The 17,981-nt window shown below is 51.4% G+C and overlaps 7 protein-coding genes across 7 annotated transcripts; 3 read left to right on the top strand and 4 right to left on the bottom strand.

The window, feature by feature from the left end:
- Window positions 1-157: 157 nt before the first annotated feature.
- Window positions 158-932, bottom strand: pab2 (Polyadenylate-binding protein 2; the record flags this gene model as incomplete). Its single annotated transcript, XM_014685953.1, has 3 exons — window positions 158-404; window positions 481-737; window positions 846-932. The coding sequence occupies 3 exons, from the start codon at window positions 930-932 to the stop codon at window positions 158-160; spliced, it is 591 nt and encodes a 196-aa protein (XP_014541439.1).
- Window positions 933-1,866: 934 nt separating this feature from the next.
- hvcn1 (Voltage-gated hydrogen channel 1) lies at window positions 1,867-2,559 on the top strand (the record flags this gene model as incomplete). Its single annotated transcript, XM_014685952.1, has 2 exons — window positions 1,867-2,213; window positions 2,286-2,559. 2 exons carry the CDS (start codon window positions 1,867-1,869, stop codon window positions 2,557-2,559), a joined length of 621 nt encoding a protein of 206 aa, XP_014541438.1.
- A 376-nt stretch (window positions 2,560-2,935) lies between these two features.
- G6M90_00g104430 (uncharacterized protein) lies at window positions 2,936-3,670 on the bottom strand (the record flags this gene model as incomplete). The annotated part of the gene is made up of 1 exon (XM_014685951.1): window positions 2,936-3,670. The coding sequence occupies one exon, from the start codon at window positions 3,668-3,670 to the stop codon at window positions 2,936-2,938; it is 735 nt and encodes a 244-aa protein (XP_014541437.1).
- A 1,294-nt stretch (window positions 3,671-4,964) lies between these two features.
- On the top strand, window positions 4,965-8,487 carry ISW2 (ISWI chromatin-remodeling complex ATPase ISW2; the record flags this gene model as incomplete). Its single annotated transcript, XM_066131645.1, has 4 exons — window positions 4,965-5,048; window positions 5,113-5,280; window positions 5,340-8,300; window positions 8,362-8,487. The coding sequence occupies 4 exons, from the start codon at window positions 4,965-4,967 to the stop codon at window positions 8,485-8,487; spliced, it is 3,339 nt and encodes a 1,112-aa protein (XP_065987759.1).
- An 872-nt stretch (window positions 8,488-9,359) lies between these two features.
- On the bottom strand, window positions 9,360-10,611 carry TIF34 (Eukaryotic translation initiation factor 3 subunit I; the record flags this gene model as incomplete). The annotated part of the gene is made up of 3 exons (XM_014685949.1): window positions 9,360-9,725; window positions 9,798-10,395; window positions 10,562-10,611. 3 exons carry the CDS (start codon window positions 10,609-10,611, stop codon window positions 9,360-9,362), a joined length of 1,014 nt encoding a protein of 337 aa, XP_014541435.1.
- A 3,924-nt stretch (window positions 10,612-14,535) lies between these two features.
- On the top strand, window positions 14,536-14,811 carry G6M90_00g104400 (uncharacterized protein; the record flags this gene model as incomplete). Its single annotated transcript, XM_066131644.1, has 2 exons — window positions 14,536-14,564; window positions 14,622-14,811. The coding sequence occupies 2 exons, from the start codon at window positions 14,536-14,538 to the stop codon at window positions 14,809-14,811; spliced, it is 219 nt and encodes a 72-aa protein (XP_065987769.1).
- Window positions 14,812-16,721: 1,910 nt separating this feature from the next.
- SAT10_1 (Ankyrin repeat domain-containing protein SAT10) lies at window positions 16,722-17,969 on the bottom strand (the record flags this gene model as incomplete). Its single annotated transcript, XM_066131643.1, has 2 exons — window positions 16,722-16,877; window positions 16,941-17,969. The coding sequence occupies 2 exons, from the start codon at window positions 17,967-17,969 to the stop codon at window positions 16,722-16,724; spliced, it is 1,185 nt and encodes a 394-aa protein (XP_065987760.1).
- Window positions 17,970-17,981: the final 12 nt, after the last annotated feature.

Here is a 17,981-nt window from a genome sequence, read left to right as displayed (position 1 = left end):
CAAACCACTCTCAATTTCCGCCGGCGACCGCGTCAGCAAATCCATTATTAAATTCCTAATTCCTACCAAACCGTCAAAGATTGGACGCTACACGTGATGGCATCCATGACCCGTCGTCACTATCTGTCGGCCCAGGCGAAGAGTCGCTTCCCGGTCCCTAGTAAGGTGCGTGAGCTCCCCGGCCACGGCCCCTATAGCCGCCGCGGTAGCCACCACGAGGGAAACCACCCCGACCGTGGAATCCTCGACCTCCACGGAAGCCTCCTCGTCCACGACCTCGGCTCATGCCAGGAACGTTGGTGCGCTTGGGTGTGACCTTGATGTTGCGGCCCTTGAAGACGCTTTCGTTTAGGATGAGGGCCTGGGCGACCAGGCTGGGTTCTGTAAACTCAACATAGGCGTATCTGCGTGCATGCCTTGGTCAGTACATCGGCTTGTTTTGGGGGGCAGTAAAATGAATGCTATGCCGGCGACACGCACCCCTTTGGCTGACCGGTAAACTTGTCCAAGAGGATAGTCACGCGGTTGATCGATCCACAGCTCTGGAAATGAGCCTGAATCTCCTCAGGAGAGGCAGAGTAGTCGACGTTTCCGACAAAGATGCTTCGCGCATCAACCGACTCCTTGTCATCTGCCAAATCAGCCGACTGCTGCTCCAAGGTGGCCTGCATCTCTCGCAGCTTCTTGGCCTCCTCCTCCATTTCAGCCACACGGCGCTTCATGGCCGTGATCTCTTCCTAGCGCAGGGTATATACCAGTCAGTTCTCCCTGCTTTTTTGTATCAAACAGATTCTTCTGTCGTCTTCATGTGGCCGGCGTTAATTTGCGCCGTGCAAGACACCCACCTCTTCACCCGCCGACACTTCCGCCTCCTGCTCGTGCTCAGCCGACTGAGCGGCAGGCTTGTCCTCCTTGTGGTTCGTGTTCGACATGATGTTCTCGCCCAAGGGGTTGTGGAAACTTGGCGTCCTTAAGATGGTTCCTAGCAGAGGGCAGGTGTGTTAGCACGAGCGAACTTGGCAATTTTTCACCTTTCGGCCCAGACGCAAATCTCGCTCACAAGCTGTTCGTCATGAGCAGGACGCAAGTTGCGCATAACAGCACAGCGAGACCAGAAAATGCAAGACGACTCGCGGGTTGGGATGCGTGGAGCGCGACGTACCGAGATTTGGGAAATTTTGCACTCGCCTCACACAGATGTAGCCCTCCCTGGAAGGAGACGTCGGTTGCCACAAGCAATGCGACAAGGAGAAGGGGGAGAGAAATGAGGGACAAGCAGCGGCTGCAACAAACAACAAACGAGGCTCGAGACACGATTTGCCAATGAAACTTTGCAAGTCTGACTGGCAGTGGGAGCTTTTAGACGCAGGGCCCACGGTTGCGCAGCATTCAACGTGGGGGGCCGGGGTTTATCCGCCGCCTGCATAATTCCGGGCGGCATCGACCCGATGCTTGCACTTGCTCTTTGTGGCTGCATGGCTCTGGACTTGTCTCTGGCGACCTGCTTCGGTCCACCAGCCTCAGCATTTTCACGCCCATTACGGAGGTGCGTGCCGCTCCTGATGTCATCCAAGCCATGGCCAGTCTAGATGTCGCAGGTGCTCCGTAGTAGTAACCTGGTACTCCGTAGCTGTCGGCCAATGCCACATGCAAACCGCGCTAGGCTGTCAATCACTAACCTTGAAGCCGTTCCACGTTCCATTGTCAACACAACACCGACCTCGAGTTCGCGAATCTCGACCGCTTGTCCTACAGCCATCACCACCACCTAAATAGTCCATGTATTGCCTACTGATCACATAGCATCATCAATGCCCTTCTCATCCAGCTCCTGACCTTGGCAACTCCCCCCCAGTCTCCGTCACCATGTCCGACAACTCGCACATTGACCATTCCGCCCCCCTCCTACCGCCGGGCCATCGCCCCTCACCGTCCATAACCCGACGCGCCCTCCGCCACGTCCACCATCTCCGCCGCAAAGGCAGAGTCCTCCTCGCGTCCCGCAAGAAGCACTTTCTCGTCATGTTCATCGTCATGCTCGACGTAATGGCGCTGCTGGCCAACGTCTTCATCCAGCTAATCGCCTGTGAAATGCATCAAAGCGACGAGGAGTGGGTGGTGCAAATAAGGGAAACCTTGGAGACGGCGGCTCTGGTGTTCAGCAGCTTGTTCATGGTTGAGTTGGCCGCTTGTTTGTTCTCATTTGGCCTAGAGTAGGTTTCATATCCTGCCCCTTTCCTCCCTTTGTTTCCATTGTCTGTTGCTGACAATGGCGGAAATGACAGATTTCTTGCTTCGTGGTTTCACGTCTTTGACTCTGCCGTTATTGTGGTGAGCTTTGTTATTGATATTGCTTCCCAGGGTCTTGCCGAGTCTATTGGTTCCCTTGTTGTGGTGCTGCGTTTGTGGAGACTGGCCAAGATATCCGAGGAAGTTGTCCTGGGGGCGACGGAAAGAATGGAAATGTTAGAGCAGCAGATAGAGGAGCTGGAGCATGAGAATACCGCCCTGAGGTTGCAGTTGGGTTTGGAATCCCACGAGCATTCCAGTCACGAGTAGCTGGCAAAAGTAGCAATTGAGTAATGAGACCACGATTGACGACAGAGACACGTTATAGTATGCATGCATATACCCTGCTGGGCGGTAATAGTTGTAGTATTTATCTTTTGAAAAAAAAGGAGAAAAAAATGAAACATGTCCATCTATGACAACCCTCGTTTCGTACAATGGTTTGTTCAATAACATGATGGTATCCCGTGTATATACAGTGTCCTCGACCCCCGAAGAAAAAAAAAACGCCGGCTGATGCTTTATGCTAGCTCCCATGTCCTATGTTGTCCTATGTGCATGACACTACCCAGTGTGACACCGAAATGCTATGCCTCATCTCTCATAATCTTTGGTCCTGACATGATCTCTGCTTACACGAAATTCATCAAGCATGCCGGCTGCGCTTTCCTCCATTTCCGAATGGGTCCTTTCCTCCTAGACAGCCTCCAAAAAAATCGTCAAAATCCCACCGACGTTTCGTTCCGGCTCCTTTGCCCAAATGCCCAGCCCCTCTCGGACCCGATTTCGAGTTGTGCCCGCCTATTCTTGACCTGGTGCCTCGGCTAGGCGGGTGGGACGACCCATCACGAGTTCGGGAATCCTCGAGGTCTAATGTGGCGATGTTTGGATAGGGGTGGGAAGACTGAAAGGAGAAGTTGTCTTGTGATGGTACAACAATGGCCATAGGTTCCTCGGGAACCGGCTCTGGAACCGAACAAGTGTTGGGAGTGGGCGAATCTCGCCGTTTAGTTACTGGCGGTTGAGGGTCAGGGTTCGTTCTTGTGATTTCGGGCGACGATGTTCTCTCTACTCGCTCGTTTTCGTCCTCGCTTTCGGTGGTTTGTGGCGCCGAGTCACGTCCGTCAAGGCGCTCCGTTGCCCATCTTCGTATCGACCACCCTTCTCCGTCTGTGAGGCCGATATTTGCCTTGTTCAGAAAGGAGAGGAGGTCATCAAGGCACTCTTGATAGCCTTCGACCCTGGCCCTAGATTCGACGAGAGCCGACGTCTTGTATAGTTTCGTTACGGAGAGGGCGGCTGCCTTGAAGACATCGAGGAGTTGCTCGGGAGTTTCGGTTTGTGAGACGTGCCTCCCGGTAGGGGCTTTGTTGGTGTCCATGGCGGCAGAGACACAAAAGAAAGTCAGACGAAATGTGGCTCTGCTATGGCGTACTGTGTTAACAAGGGTTCTTGAATCCTTTGGGGTTCGCGGCCAGATGCCGGGTTTACCTGTGCAAGTTGAATGTTTGTTCTGTACGGAGGCGCACGGTGATGTCGAACCGCAACCCCGCGGATGACTCGACAAAGGAATCCGACGGTCCCGGGCAGGACTCTACCAGATGTTTGGTCTGAGCCCGGCTGAACTTGTTGTATCGCCTGTGTTCTTCGGATGTTGTAGATTGCCGGATCCAATGCCCTTCCTCCTTCTGTGCGGCGGCGAGGGATGTGAATGTCAGCAGATTATTGTTGCTTTTCCGAAGTCTTTGCCAACAGAATCTGTGGTCATGGGGCTCTCAACGGCCATGTGGGGCGGCGGGCTGAGAACGGAACCGTTCAGGCACGAGCCGACACGTGACTTTGCCATGTTCAATCTCCAGATCAAAACCTGGGCAATATTGTTGTGCACCATTAAAAAAAAATAAAAAAAAAATAAAAAGATCAAAGAAAAGAAAAGGAGGGAAAAGCTTTCAAGTATTATTAGACCGTCACAATCACTATATGTGACAAAGAAACTTTTTCCGAATTTGCTGGCCGGGTCTTGGCTTCATACCGGGCTATGCTTCGAGAGCGCTACGTCAGTAAGCTTTCCACCAGGTGTCCAGGTTCTGCCGCAAAGGACAGTCTATTACATAGCGTACAAGTATTTATTTACCTAGGTAGGTAGCTCTTGAAGCAAATTCCTGTATGATGCGAGATGTATAGAAGTTCCTACTCTCATGGTATCGCCGTCGCGAGTTTAACTGGGCAACTTTTTCCGTACATACTCTGTACATACTCTGTACATACTCTGTAAATACATAAAGTTCTTCCGATCCGGGCCTGGGGTGTTGGGTTTGGCATCCCCGCCAGCTTCACGGGTTGACCATTCACATCCCACCCTCCGGCTGCTTGTAGCGTGGTGGATCTCCCTGCACGCGCTAGCCCCAAACTCGACCTGGCCTTGGCCTCGATGGGCACGTAGAGATTCTTCCCGCCATCAATCTTCCGAAATACTTCTCTGACCTTGTCACTAATTCCGTCGAGACATATTCCGCCACGACGCCAGTGCCGTTGGATTTAATTACATCCATCAACTGTGAATTAACATATTTACGGCCAGCCGAGATCTTTGACCTCTCCGGCGAGGGCCGCCCCCAACGCGTCTCATTTACAACCAGTCGCGTTGAGAGGTTCGAATATCTCTCGTTTTCGCCATGGCGCCGCGATCAAGAGCTAGCGGTTTGGACACCGACGCATCAATGTCAGATGCACCGGAATACCGTAGAGGAGAAGAAATGGTACAGTCTATCGTGTAACTCAAGTTGTGAGCATGCAGCGACGCTGACAGCAGGCAACTGCTAGGAGGTCGACGAAACCCCAGACTACACAGATTCGGATACAAACCCCAACACAACGGCGAGCAGTGTTGTCGGAGAGCCGCTTACCGATGGGCGAAAACGCCGATCAGAAGCAAACCAATTGCGACGAAGCATCTTCGGCAGGAAGCACGACCGCCTAGGCGAATCGAAGGCACGTCGTTGTACTCAGAGTGACTGCTAGCATTGAACCCTAACTAACTACCCCCGTAGGAAGATGATACAATTCGACGATTTCGATATCTTCTCGGTCTAACTGACCTCTTTCGTCACTTCATCGAGACGAATCCCGACCCCAAGATTCGAGACATCATGGCCGAGATTGATCGCCAAAATAACGAGGCAGCCCACAGCAAGAAAGGCGCTGGCCGACAGGGAGGAGCTACCAGTGACCGTCGCCGGCGAACCGAGGCCGAAGAAGATGCCGAACTTCTCAAGGATGAGAAGCACGGGGGTTCTGCCGAAACCGTGTTCCGTGACTCGCCACACTTTATTCAAGGGCAGATGAGAGATTACCAGGTCGCAGGCCTAAACTGGCTAATCTCTCTTCATGAGAATGGTATTTCTGGAATTCTTGCCGACGAAATGGGTCTCGGTAAGACTCTTCAAACAATTTCTTTCCTAGGATATCTTCGGCACATTGCGGGCATTACCGGTCCGCACTTAATCACTGTGCCAAAGTCGACACTTGATAACTGGAAGCGGGAGTTCGCCAGGTGGACGCCGGAGGTCAACGTTTTGGTTCTGCAAGGCGCCAAAGAAGAGCGACACAACCTTATCAACGAGCGCCTCGTGGACGAGAAATTCGATGTTTGCATTACCAGTTACGAAATGATCCTAAGAGAGAAGGCTCACCTGAAGAAATTTGCTTGGGAATACATCATTATTGATGAGGCACATCGTATCAAGAACGAGGAATCCTCCCTGTCTCAGATCATCCGACTGTTCCAGTCCCGAAACCGACTCCTCATCACAGGTACTCCTCTGCAAAACAACCTTCACGAACTTTGGGCTTTGTTGAACTTTCTGTTGCCCGATGTGTTTGGCGATTCCGAGGCATTTGACCAATGGTTCTCAGGTCAAGATCGTGATCAAGATACTGTTGTTCAGCAGCTGCACAAAGTACTGCGACCTTTTTTGCTGCGCCGAGTCAAGAGTGATGTCGAAAAGAGCTTGCTTCCAAAGAAGGAGGTCAATGTGTATTTGGGCATGTCTGATATGCAGGTCAAGTGGTATCAGAAGATCCTGGAGAAGGATATTGACGCCGTCAATGGCGCTGGTGGCAAGCGAGAGTCAAAGACTCGACTTCTCAACATTGTCATGCAGCTTCGAAAGTGCTGCAACCACCCATACCTCTTTGAGGGTGCTGAACCTGGTCCACCTTACACTACAGACGAACACTTGGTATACAACGCCGGAAAGATGGCTGTTTTGGACAAGCTCCTTGTCCGACTCCAGAAACAGGGTAGCAGAGTCCTCATTTTCTCCCAAATGAGTCGTTTGCTTGATATTCTTGAGGATTACTGCGTTTTCAGAGATTACAAGTACTGCCGTATTGATGGTGGAACCGCCCACGAAGACCGAATTGCTGCCATTGATGATTATAACAAGCCCGGCTCCGAGAAATTTGTCTTTCTATTGACCACCAGAGCTGGTGGTCTAGGTATCAATCTGACAACTGCCGACATTGTTATCCTGTACGATAGCGATTGGAATCCACAAGCCGATTTGCAGGCAATGGACCGTGCCCATCGTATCGGACAGACAAAGCAGGTGGTTGTGTATCGATTCGTGACCGACAATGCCATCGAGGAAAAGGTTTTGGAGCGCGCCGCACAAAAGCTCCGTCTTGATCAGTTGGTCATTCAACAAGGGCGTGCACAGATTGCGGCCAAGGCTGCAGCGAACAAGGATGAACTGTTGTCCATGATCCAGCATGGTGCAGAAAAGGTGTTCCAGTCCAAGGGCGCAACAGGAGACTTGCAGGGTAAAAAGGAGCTTCATGACGATGATATCGACGCCATCCTTAACCAGGGCGAAAATAGAACCAAAGAGCTCAACGCCAAGTATGAGAAGCTGGGAATTGACGACCTTCAGAAATTTACGTCGGAGTCCGCGTACCAATGGAATGGTGAAAATTTTGCCAACGTCAAGAAGGATGTCGGTATGAACTGGATCAATCCTGCGAAACGTGAGCGCAAGGAACAATCGTACTCTATGGACAAGTACTTCCGACAGGCCATGTACGGAGACCCCAAGGGTGATGGTAAACCTAAAGCTCCGCGCGCACCCAAGCAAATTCCTGTTCAAGACTACCAATTCTACCCACCACGTCTCCGAGATCTCCAAGACAGAGAGACGGCCTACTATAGAAAGGAAATTGGGTATAAGATCCCCCTTCCGGATGGTGACGAAGAGACTCTGTCTGATCGAGAAGCTGAACGGGCTCTCGATCAACAAGAAATCGACAATGCCACTCCACTGACTGAGGAGGAAAAGAAAGAGAAGGAGGAATTATCAACACGAGGGTTCGGTAACTGGAGCCGAAGAGATTTCCAGCAGTTTGTCAATGGATCCGGCAAGTATGGGCGTCACGACTACGAGGGTATCTCGAATGAAATCGACAGCAAGACGCCTGCAGAGATCAAGGCATATGCCAAGGTCTTTTGGCAACGGTACACGGAAATTGCCGACTACACCAAATCCATCAAGGTAATCGAGGACGGAGAGGAACGTACGCGCAAGATTGAGAACCAGCGCAAGCTACTGCGCAAGAAGATGTCTCAGTACAGAGTGCCTCTGCAGCAGCTCAAGATCAACTATTCAGTCTCCACTACCAATAAGAAGGTGTACACAGAGGAAGAGGACCGATTCCTGCTGGTCCTCCTCGACCGATACGGCATCGACTCAGAGGGCTTGTATGAAAAGATGCGTGATGACATTCGCGAGTCCCCCCTCTTCCGATTTGACTGGTTCTTCCTCAGCAGAACTCCGACCGAGCTCTCCCGCCGCTGCACAACCCTTATCACTACGATTGTTAAGGAATTTGAAGACGTGCCTGCACGGGGGTCCAACGGTGTCAATGGCAAAACTAAGCGTGAGCCAGATGACGACAACGACGAGGACAGTATCCTTGGTGCACCTGCGAAAAAGAAGTCCAAGAATGGCGTTAAGGTTCGTCTACTCTAGCTATTGGATCTGGCCTATTTGGCGGCAATACTAATACCTAGTTTAGAACAAAGCTCTGGACAATGTCAAGTCAAGCAAGGCTTCCTCTAGAGCCCCTTCCCGCGCATCCAGCGTCGCCTCAACGGGTTCAAACACCACGTCTAAAGGCAAAAAGGGCAAGAAGAGAAAGTGATTGATAGCTCAACAGAGCATGGCGTGTATTGTGTTAGAAAACCGGGATAGGTGGCTACGGGACTGATATAGATGTATGGCGTTTTCTGTCAATGATGTTGGGTGTTTGGGGCTTGTAGGCTTGTTATGTAGTGGCCTGGCCTGGTTGAGTCAATAGGATTTTTGTCATGACATCATTATGAGTGTGGGTTGTCTGGCGTGTGTCAGTTTGAGCAAAGTGTCAAGTAGTTTTACTTCTCGACCATCAGCTTCCTAGTTGGAGATGCTACTGTTTTTGTCCGGCGTGTGTCTCGACATATCGATTTCCATCACTGGGCCCTCACGTCAAGAGTACAATTCGCAAAAACTACAATGTCATTCCCACATCTTCCAGAATTCGGCAGACGCTCCGTTCCATCTCCCGCCCTTTTGCTCTTCGTATCTCGTCAAAGAGGAAGCGAAACGGCTGTATATGAACTACCTACATATAAAGACCCTCATCGGCACAAGACAAACACAAATAATGCCCAGTGTACCCGGTCTCCGTACCATTTTCCGACCCTACTTGTTTAAAACCCGTGACGCGTCTTTTCCCGGGTGTACTTTTTTTCTCTTTATTGTATCGTTTAACCCCAAGAAAAAAACAAAGGGCTACCTTGTATTCCGCCATAACGCCAAACTATGCAAGCATACCAGGAAAAGACGCGCCTTAAAAAGACCAAATTTGTTTCGCAGGACTTTTCTGCTCTCCTCCCAATCTCACGGCGAAACTTGCAAACTCGGCGCCATGCGCTTGTTTGTGTCCCGTCGTGCAGCAAAGGATATTAAGATGGCAGGGTAAGGTCCGCGATATTTGGTGATTTTACTTCCTCGTCATATGATGTATTGTTCCCTTTACTGCATTCGGTTGTTTCGTTCCCTCTCGACTTCGTACAGAAAGTCGTAGTAACCCTTGTCAAAATGGTGAACACGGACGTAGCCGTCCTCTCCACCGCTGGCGTAGCTCTTGCCCGTGGGGTCGACGGCGACGGTGTTGAGGGGACCGAAGTGGCCTCGCACGCGGCCGACCTCGTCCTCGAAGATCTTGTGGTAGAAACGGGCTTCGAATTTACCCTGTCGAGCGGAAGTACGGGTGACATCCATGGCGGCCTGACCACCGCCGAGGATAACAAAGTCCTTCTTGGGGGTGATGGTGGCGCTGTTCAGGGGAGTATCGGCGACGTAGTTCTTCAGCACGGTGAGATCGCGGGCAGCAATGAGCTGTGTCAGCTTGTTAGTATCTCCTTGCTGACCCTTCAACTTTGCCTATTGGTTCGTATGGTTGTCACCTACCTTGGCGGTCTTGTCCTTGCAAGCAGTGATGAAGTAGGTGCGGTCGGGAGCCCACTGCAGGTCGACAATGGGCTGATTGAGTTCGTGGATGGGGACGTTATCCAAGAGGTCGCCGGTCTTGCTGTCGTACTGGCTGACACTACCATCCTCGTGTCCAGCAATGATGTACTTGCTCATGTTGCTCCATCCTGCAACCGTGGCCTTGGATTCGTCGCAGACAATGGTCAAAGCCTTCTCGTCGCTCTGCTCGGCCTCGACGTCGGGGTTGATGTCGATGACGACAATGTTACTCAGGTAGCCCATGCGCTTTTCCGTGACACCGAGAAGCCTGGTGCCATCCTCGTTGAACTCGACACGCTTGACGGCGGTGGGGAACTCCCAGACCTTGAGGCACTTGCCGCTCTTGACGTCCCAGAGGCGGATGGTGTTATCGGCAGAACCAGAGGCGATCATGGTTGAGGTAGGGTCGACATCGACGGTCCAGATGGCACCAACATGGCCGTGGTAGGTTCCGAGACGCTCGCCATTATGCGAAAACCAGGCGCAAATCTGCTGATCCTTGGCGACAGAGAAGATGATATCGCCATCGAGGTTGTAGCTGTTCACGGAGAAGGACAGTTAGTATATGAGTCATTGAAGGACATAGAAATTCCTCGCAAGCATTTTTCTCTCTCTTCTACTCGCCAAGATTGAAACGGCAATCGGACAGCGGGGAGGGGCTATTTTGACGAGGAGGGGAATGAGCGAAGCGAGGCAAGTCGTACCGAATCTGAGTGAGCGCACGCTCGTGCCCAGAAAGGAGAATGGGTCTCATGTTGGGCAGCTGCTTTGCGAAGTTTACTCTCGACCTTGTTGCTGTGGATGAGCCGGTGCTGGACAAGAAAGGGTCGAGAGAAGGCGGAGGGTAATATGGGCCAGCTGGGCAAGGCGTTTGGATGAGACTTGACCGTGGTTAGTGGGCTTTGAATTTTTGGCGATTGTGCGTTTCGGTGGGGCACGATGCCTCGAAAGGGTAGCGGGGGAGTCACATACAAACTCGCACAGGTACCGCACCGTGTATGGTCAGAGGCAAGCAGAAAGACATGTGCATATTTGGCCGCTTACATGTGTGTATTTGTGAGAGCTGACCATTTTACACAGGGAATGCGACTCGGGATTGGAGCGTACCGATTGGACTGACATGTATTCCGTACTTCAAATTCTGCTGCGCGTGCCGCAAGAGAGCAAGTACCTGAGTACCTCCGCCAAACATCTTGTCCACATCTTGTCCGCGACACTTCATCAAGGCAGTCAACACCATCCCTGTTGGAGTCATAAATAGTGAGTCACGATGCTATGAGGCAGACAGTCACTCCCTAGTTCGACCCAGGCATCGTGCTCGTCATCCTCGGATTTGACTGGCAGTGACAGGCTGCCCCTGGAGACGAAGCTTCTGGGTCAACAATGATTTGGTAACCATGGAACAGGCACAACAGTGATGGCGGTCATACAACATGTACCCGGTAATCAGATTGTTGCTCTGAGGTCTGGCTTGGTCGATGATGCTGATAGCCAGGCAATCAAGATCCTTCAGCCAATCTCCTTACCACGAGGCCACGAGAACCTTCCGACTGCAGTACTGGCCATTTCCGATGAGTGGTGTCTTCGAGTAATATCCCTTCGGGATCGAATATGAAGAATCTTTAGCGATTAAGCGGTTGCGGTACGTTTCCTCCGTCCTTAGTACCGTTGTGCCGCCTTTAATTAATCCGTTGGACTGTCCATCCGCAACCGCAGCTCGCGGCGCTATAATACAGATACATTGACAACATTTTTCTGGCCGTTGCCAATTGTACAATAAGAGACCGCGTTATGTGGCGCGCGACATGCCATGGCTAGATCTCTGGTCAACTTGCAACTTGTCAACCAGTCCAAACCAGTCTACCGCAATGCCTTGCGCCTCACTATAATTATGTGTCAGAGACATGCTTGTCTTGGCTTCCCGTTGATGGTGGAGCATACCAAAAAATCACGCGTTTTGACAACGGCAGACAAGTCAGAGTAATACACACCGTGCCAGCAAAATATGCAGCGAATTGCGTTCGCAGTGGTGTAAGACTTTGCTGCCCAAGGCCAAGCCTATTCAACCACCTGCACGCGGACACATAGCCTCAACGCTCAACAATGGTATTGGCAGGTCTCTTGGACTATCCTTTCTCGCCTTGCCTTACGTTGTATTTGTGGCTAGGAACAGTGCTCGTTCCTTATGAAGCAAGTCATGATGTTACCGTCAACTGGCATCATGATCACGCTCACGCTTATAAAGCTTCTTGACTTCGAGTTATAGCAAATCATCCACCTATCTTTTCGATCGCTTTAGGAATACACTGGCTCCCCTAGGGTCACGACGAGTGGCGTCAATGTCAACCCCTTACAGCGCTCCTGCATCTCCCTGTGTCTTATTGAACGGAAATGTATATGTTCCAGCCTAGCAGCCTAACTGACATGGTTTGAACTCTGTCAGAGTCGGCTAACTTAGCTTCTCGAGCCGCCTCGTTGCACAACCGTATTTTTCGGTGTCTTGTTGCCAATGAACTCTTTCTTCCTGGCTTTCGGTCGGGGGGTTCGTCATGGTCGTGGAACTCCTTGCTACAGTACCCGTCAAGACAGAGGATGGCCTATCTCTTGGATAATTATGGACTCGTCTACTGAAGCGTCTGCCATGGCCGCTCTATTTTCTGTTGGTAGGTGTTTTGTCCGGAGACCTGTCAGTGCGGATACGCCCAGTAATGCCCAAGCACCGGCTCAATTGGATATCCCCGACTTAGCCCCGAACAATGGATACGAACAACTGACGGAGGAGCTAGATATACAATTCTAGGAGTAGAATAAGGGGGCAAAAGTTGTTAACTTGAAGACGCGAAGGCGCATCGCGTTGAACAGACTGGCCTGATGCAGTCGGTGGGAGGGGAACGGCGTAGACCCGGAGAGATGAGGCTCTCGGGAATGTTAGGGCATAAAGGCTGGACAGTTCGCGGCCGAAAGAATCGCATTGAGGCTCTGCAATAGCCCTGCAAGTGACATCATGCACCCCATCCGACATGTCCCATCCAACCAACCAGGATGTAGGGTTTTGGAAGCTTCAGACGCATAAAAAAGGAGTCTTTCCGCACGTCTTCTTTACTGATTCTCTCGGTCGATTTGAATTGTTCCCTTTTTATCCCATTCTCTCTCCCTTGATATAACTTATAAGCCTTTGACTGAGGGACAGTATTTCTTACTATTCACCACCATTCAACTTACGTCTTTCACCAACCCTTAGTATACTTAATTTCCATCTCATTTCCCATGACTTGTTTTGCTGCAAGTTTATTGTCATCTTAACCTACGACGTAACGGACCGACCTTTCGCCGACGACGCGGACCAAAATTACCCCAAGTGTCTGGTTGAAAATGGCCATCCATGGCCAGCGCGCTTCAATACCACAACACAACCCTACCCATCACGTTAGTCGACGCCGAACACGATGACATGAGGCGAGCAAAACTGCGGCGACTGGAGTGAGGCGAACAAAAACTTGAACACGTCACGCTGCCATGTCGGCAGCCTCACTTTTCATGCATGACTTGGACGCCCTGGACGCCTTGGACGCCTTGGACGCCTTTTTCCGCCGCACCGCATCTCAACTTGGTAATCGCGGGCCACGGCTTCAACTTTCTCACCGAATTTTGAGACATTGAAGCAAGTCCGCGACACCTTCATGTTTTACTGGCTCGGGGAGCTCACACTCTGCCCCGGCGCCCACCGTTGCGTGGTTTCCAACCCAGCTCTTGGGTGTAATAGAATCAGCGGTTCGGCCCATTGCGAGTGTTATTTACCTTTCGAAACCGAGGAAGTAACCCGGTGAGCGCCAAAACGCGAAATCCAGTCAGGATTTGAGTTGAGACCGGCTCATTGGCCCAATGAGATCCGAGTGGTGGCTACTGTTAATCACCAGGTATCTGTTCAACAAGGGAATAATACGGAGCAATATCGACGGTTCAGGGGTTGGAAACTTCTGCAGAGAGGTACTTTGAGTCTGTGACTGGAGTATCGCCGATTGGGCAAGCACGATTGTCGAGTCCAGTTTGTAGTCACGATGCGCCACCTGGAACGGGCTGCCCATTGTCATCGCTCTGAGCAAATCAAGGAGGAGCTGCAGTAAAGGAGATGATCTTACTCGCTTGAGTTCATGCAGCTGGAGAAGGAGGCCAGTGTGAATGCGGTTCCCGATACCTACATGCACGATGGACGCATGCACGAACTGTACCGAGAGAGTATCACACTAGCGATGCAACCCACGACAGCTACCGATTAACGTTCGTTTGGAAAGGCATTTGGCTAGTTGTATACCTTCGGATCCGAACAAAATCTTTACCGGCGTGACTATGTCGTGTATTCCTGAGATCGTTGAGGACCGGACGCCTTGCATGGATGGAGGAATGGAGAATGACCGTCGTCGGCAAACGCGAGCCAAAAGGGAGAGATTTTAATCGAATTTTGCGTTCAAATTCGCAGCAGCGCGACATGCCGCAGTTGTCCTCGCTGTTTGCAACTCCGTTCTCTTGCTGCAAGTGAAGTTGTACCTGGTTCGAAACTCGTCGACCCTATCTAGTTTCCTCCGGCGATAGCTACGGACACTTGGCGTTTCTTGCCGATTCGGGGTGCTATTACTGCGACGTTAGAGGAAACCCACCAACTGTCAGGCTTGATGTGAAAATGCCTTCGGCAAAGGCTGTGTACAACGGGTAATTCGTCCTTGCTAACTTGGCTCTCGTACCTGCTGCTCACGCTTGATTCCTCAGATCGGCTCCCCGCAAGCCCGACCACAAGTATACGCACCATGGAGCGACCTCAGGCGGACAGAATCTTGGCAACGACCGCCTGGCGAATTTCCTCGAGCGTGGCGCCTCGGAGCCCCAGGACATGGCGGCTCGTCATGCGCAAATCTTGGCTTGTATAAGCTCTGTTGATGCCAAGTTCAACCACAATTGAAGAGAGAAGGGAACACACGCGGCTATCCGACTGGAATTAGGTTTATGGCGTTCGGGAAGTAGGCAGCCCCTGACGAGACGGAATGGATGTGATGAGGAAAAAGGGACAGAACTCTGGGCGACGCGCAAGAAACTTGTTACTGTCTGACGGGAACAGTGGAAAGGGTATTGGATATTGGAAGGAAGGCGTACGACAGGCTTGTCAAAGCACCGGAAGCAAGGTCCAATGATGTAAATTTTAGCTCTCGAGTTCTATAGCTGGACTATTAACTTGACTCTTTTACGCATTCTACCGGTGTCCTTGATTGCCAAGTGAAGTGCGACTCTTATTAGTATAATAGAAGAAAAAGGAAAAAAAAAAAGAAAGAAAAGATACAAAGGGAGTATAAGGCTTTGAGTAAAACGAACAATCCAGTCATGCTGCGCTAAACGAAGTGAGAGCGCTGCAGGAGAGCCTTCCAGCTTTGCTTCCTTCATTAATAAGAGCCCACGAATAATCCACCATAATCACTAGCCTCGCATAGCTCAAACTTGACATAACATTTGAATGAAGCCTAATCTCAAATGACCATCTGCCTAGTACCTAGTAGGGATGACTGGCTTGGATGCTGATGTCGGTACGTATCTTTGGGGCGTACCGCGATCCTGCCTTTTTGGTGTTGGGGTCGTACGCATACCTCAGAAGCAGCTCGACCTTCCAGCTAGCCTCATACATCCAATCTCATGATAACATCATTGAGCGGCACAACAGGCACAAAGAAATCTACAGACGGTCCCCGGCATGGCAAGTTTACTTACACCTATACCAAGGGTTCACGTTGACCTCGTACCTGATAATGTTCCTATGAAGTCAATTCAGGTACACACTGCTTGAAGTACAAGTTTCACACGGCGAGCGCTAGGATTATCCGCATCTCTAGATGGGCGAGTTGTTTGCAAAAACACCACAAAAATCTACGGCAGGCAAAAACAAGTCCTCGATTGCCGTCGTAATTAGTGTGGTCGAACCGTCTGGACTGTTGAGCCTCTTTCTTCGTCTTGAGCCAGCTCGGACTTGAACTGCGATATTTCTTCATCATACCAGCTGGCCTTCCCTCACAATTGGCTAGGCTGGGCTTCGATAATATGCCATCCGGGATTCGCACTGGTGGCTCAGTGACAGAGACTCTTGTCCCATCAAGATTGCCGTTGTGCCTTGATGTATCCGAGGATGGAAGTATCGCTAGTGGTTTGCCTCATGGGTACCGGAAGAGTCTTGGTGCAGCAGAGATCTTCAATTAGAGGCATCAAGATGCGGTAGCAGGTTCTGCATAATCTCGGACACTGTCGGCTGCCGTTTCCGACTTGGGCTTCAGGACACAAAACATGAAGCGGAGCCGCACGGCTTGGATGCCCGGGTCATCAGCTAGGAACTTTGGATTCCCAACCGAAACAGGAGCCTGATTGAATTACCCATGAGGAATCCGAGAAGCTTAGCAAAATCCATCAACCTTCTACTTAGTCGAGCGGTATATTGAGCGGCACTCGGCCCACAACAAAGGCTAGTAAAGTCAGGTTCCATGAAGGGACGTTTGCAATAGAAAGCCGCTGCTGCCGAATTCGCTATAATATACACTGGTACTGGTCATGCCTATGTACAATACCATACTAGCAAGAGCGTTCACTGCATCGTTCTATCTTTGAGAAGATGTATATTCATTCTGCTGTTTAGCGGTGTCTGACCAACAGACTTCTGGGCCTCAATATGGCGTGGAACTCTTGTACATATCTGAAATATCTCTAGTCAAACCTAACATATCACTCTTGTACCTCTGCATATCCAGTAGTCTGGTTCAGACATGGAAGGGCATTGCAGATGATCTCGAGGCTCAACTTGTTTGTCTATTCCTGTACGAGACAACTCCGCTTGACTTATCCCCACGGATCTGTCTCGAGTATCTCACCAGAGCATGTAATCTTCCTGAATGAATGGCCACGGTAGTGCATCTTCACCACGCGGCGGAAGCACTTGAAGCACATGTGGAAGTCGATACATCTCGTACACTCATATGCTGGCCCATATATCACCTGTGTAGAGCGCGCGGATTAGTGCGATTCCCCCAGTTTCCCTCCGGCTTGAGGGCTACTTACACACTTGCAGGCATCACATATGACTCCAAGTCCCGAGCTTGATGACGCTGCTTCTTCTGGCTTTAGTGGCCGAGCAGTCTCCTCGTCGGCCGCGAGGTCGGCCGGAGACTGAAACGGCGGCCGCGGGCCGTTGGGCCTGAGACGATTTCTCAAGCTCCCGTCACTGGTAAGGCGGCCGCCGTGGTACCGAGCGACGTCGAAGGGGGTCCAGCCTCGGAGGCTCCTCGCGTTCCTACAAGTAGAGTCATCTCTATCTAAGAGGAACTCCACGACTTTGCTACTATGGCTGCGACATGCCCAGTGCAGCGGAGTCCAGCCGTCGACGTCGCAGTCTCGCACTGCATCTGGATGTTTCTGAAGAACCAATTTCACCACATCTAGGTGTCCGCATCCAGCCGCAAAATGGAGGGCGTGCTGGCGTTGGTGCTCGTCTGTGCTTACTAATGTGAACTCATCGTTGGTGAGCATCCGCAGATTGTGCACCCCGGCGCCTAAACATCTTGAGCATGCGGCGAGGTGCAGCGGCAGGCGGCCGCACATGTCGCGAGCCCCGGGAGATACATATTTGGAGCGCACAAGACAGCGGACCACTTTCCGATCCCCAAGGTGGGCTGCGAGATGGAGCGGCGTGCCATCGTTATCCTTGAACATTGAGTGGCGTTCCAGGAGGAACTCGACCATACTCTTCCACCTGGCGTGGATTGCAAACTGCAAAGGTGTTGTGTGATGCCCGGCGTGCATGTTGAGAGTCGTGTTGTCATGATCTAGAATCATGTTGGCCATGGTAATGTACTCGGCGACGGCGGCGGCGACGGCAACGCCGCGGCTGAGAAGCAGCTCAACCATTTTCGGACCGTCCTTGCCGCCTCCGATAACAGCAACCTGGAGCGGAGTCCCATGTGTCTGGCCGACGAGGTTCACGTCCGTCTTGTCAGACTCGCACAGCAGCTTTGCGAGCTCCAGCCAGCCCCAGAGAGCGGCGTAGTGAAGCATCGAACCGTACTCGCCGAGTTTCTGATTCGGGTCCATGCCATATTCCAG

This window comes from Metarhizium brunneum, chromosome 6 (genome assembly GCF_013426205.1).
Source record: "Metarhizium brunneum chromosome 6, complete sequence".
Classification (NCBI taxonomy): Eukaryota; Fungi; Ascomycota; class Sordariomycetes; order Hypocreales; family Clavicipitaceae; genus Metarhizium; species Metarhizium brunneum.
The sequence above is the reverse complement of the archived record's forward strand: the minus strand, read 5'-3'. Positions and strand labels throughout refer to the sequence as shown.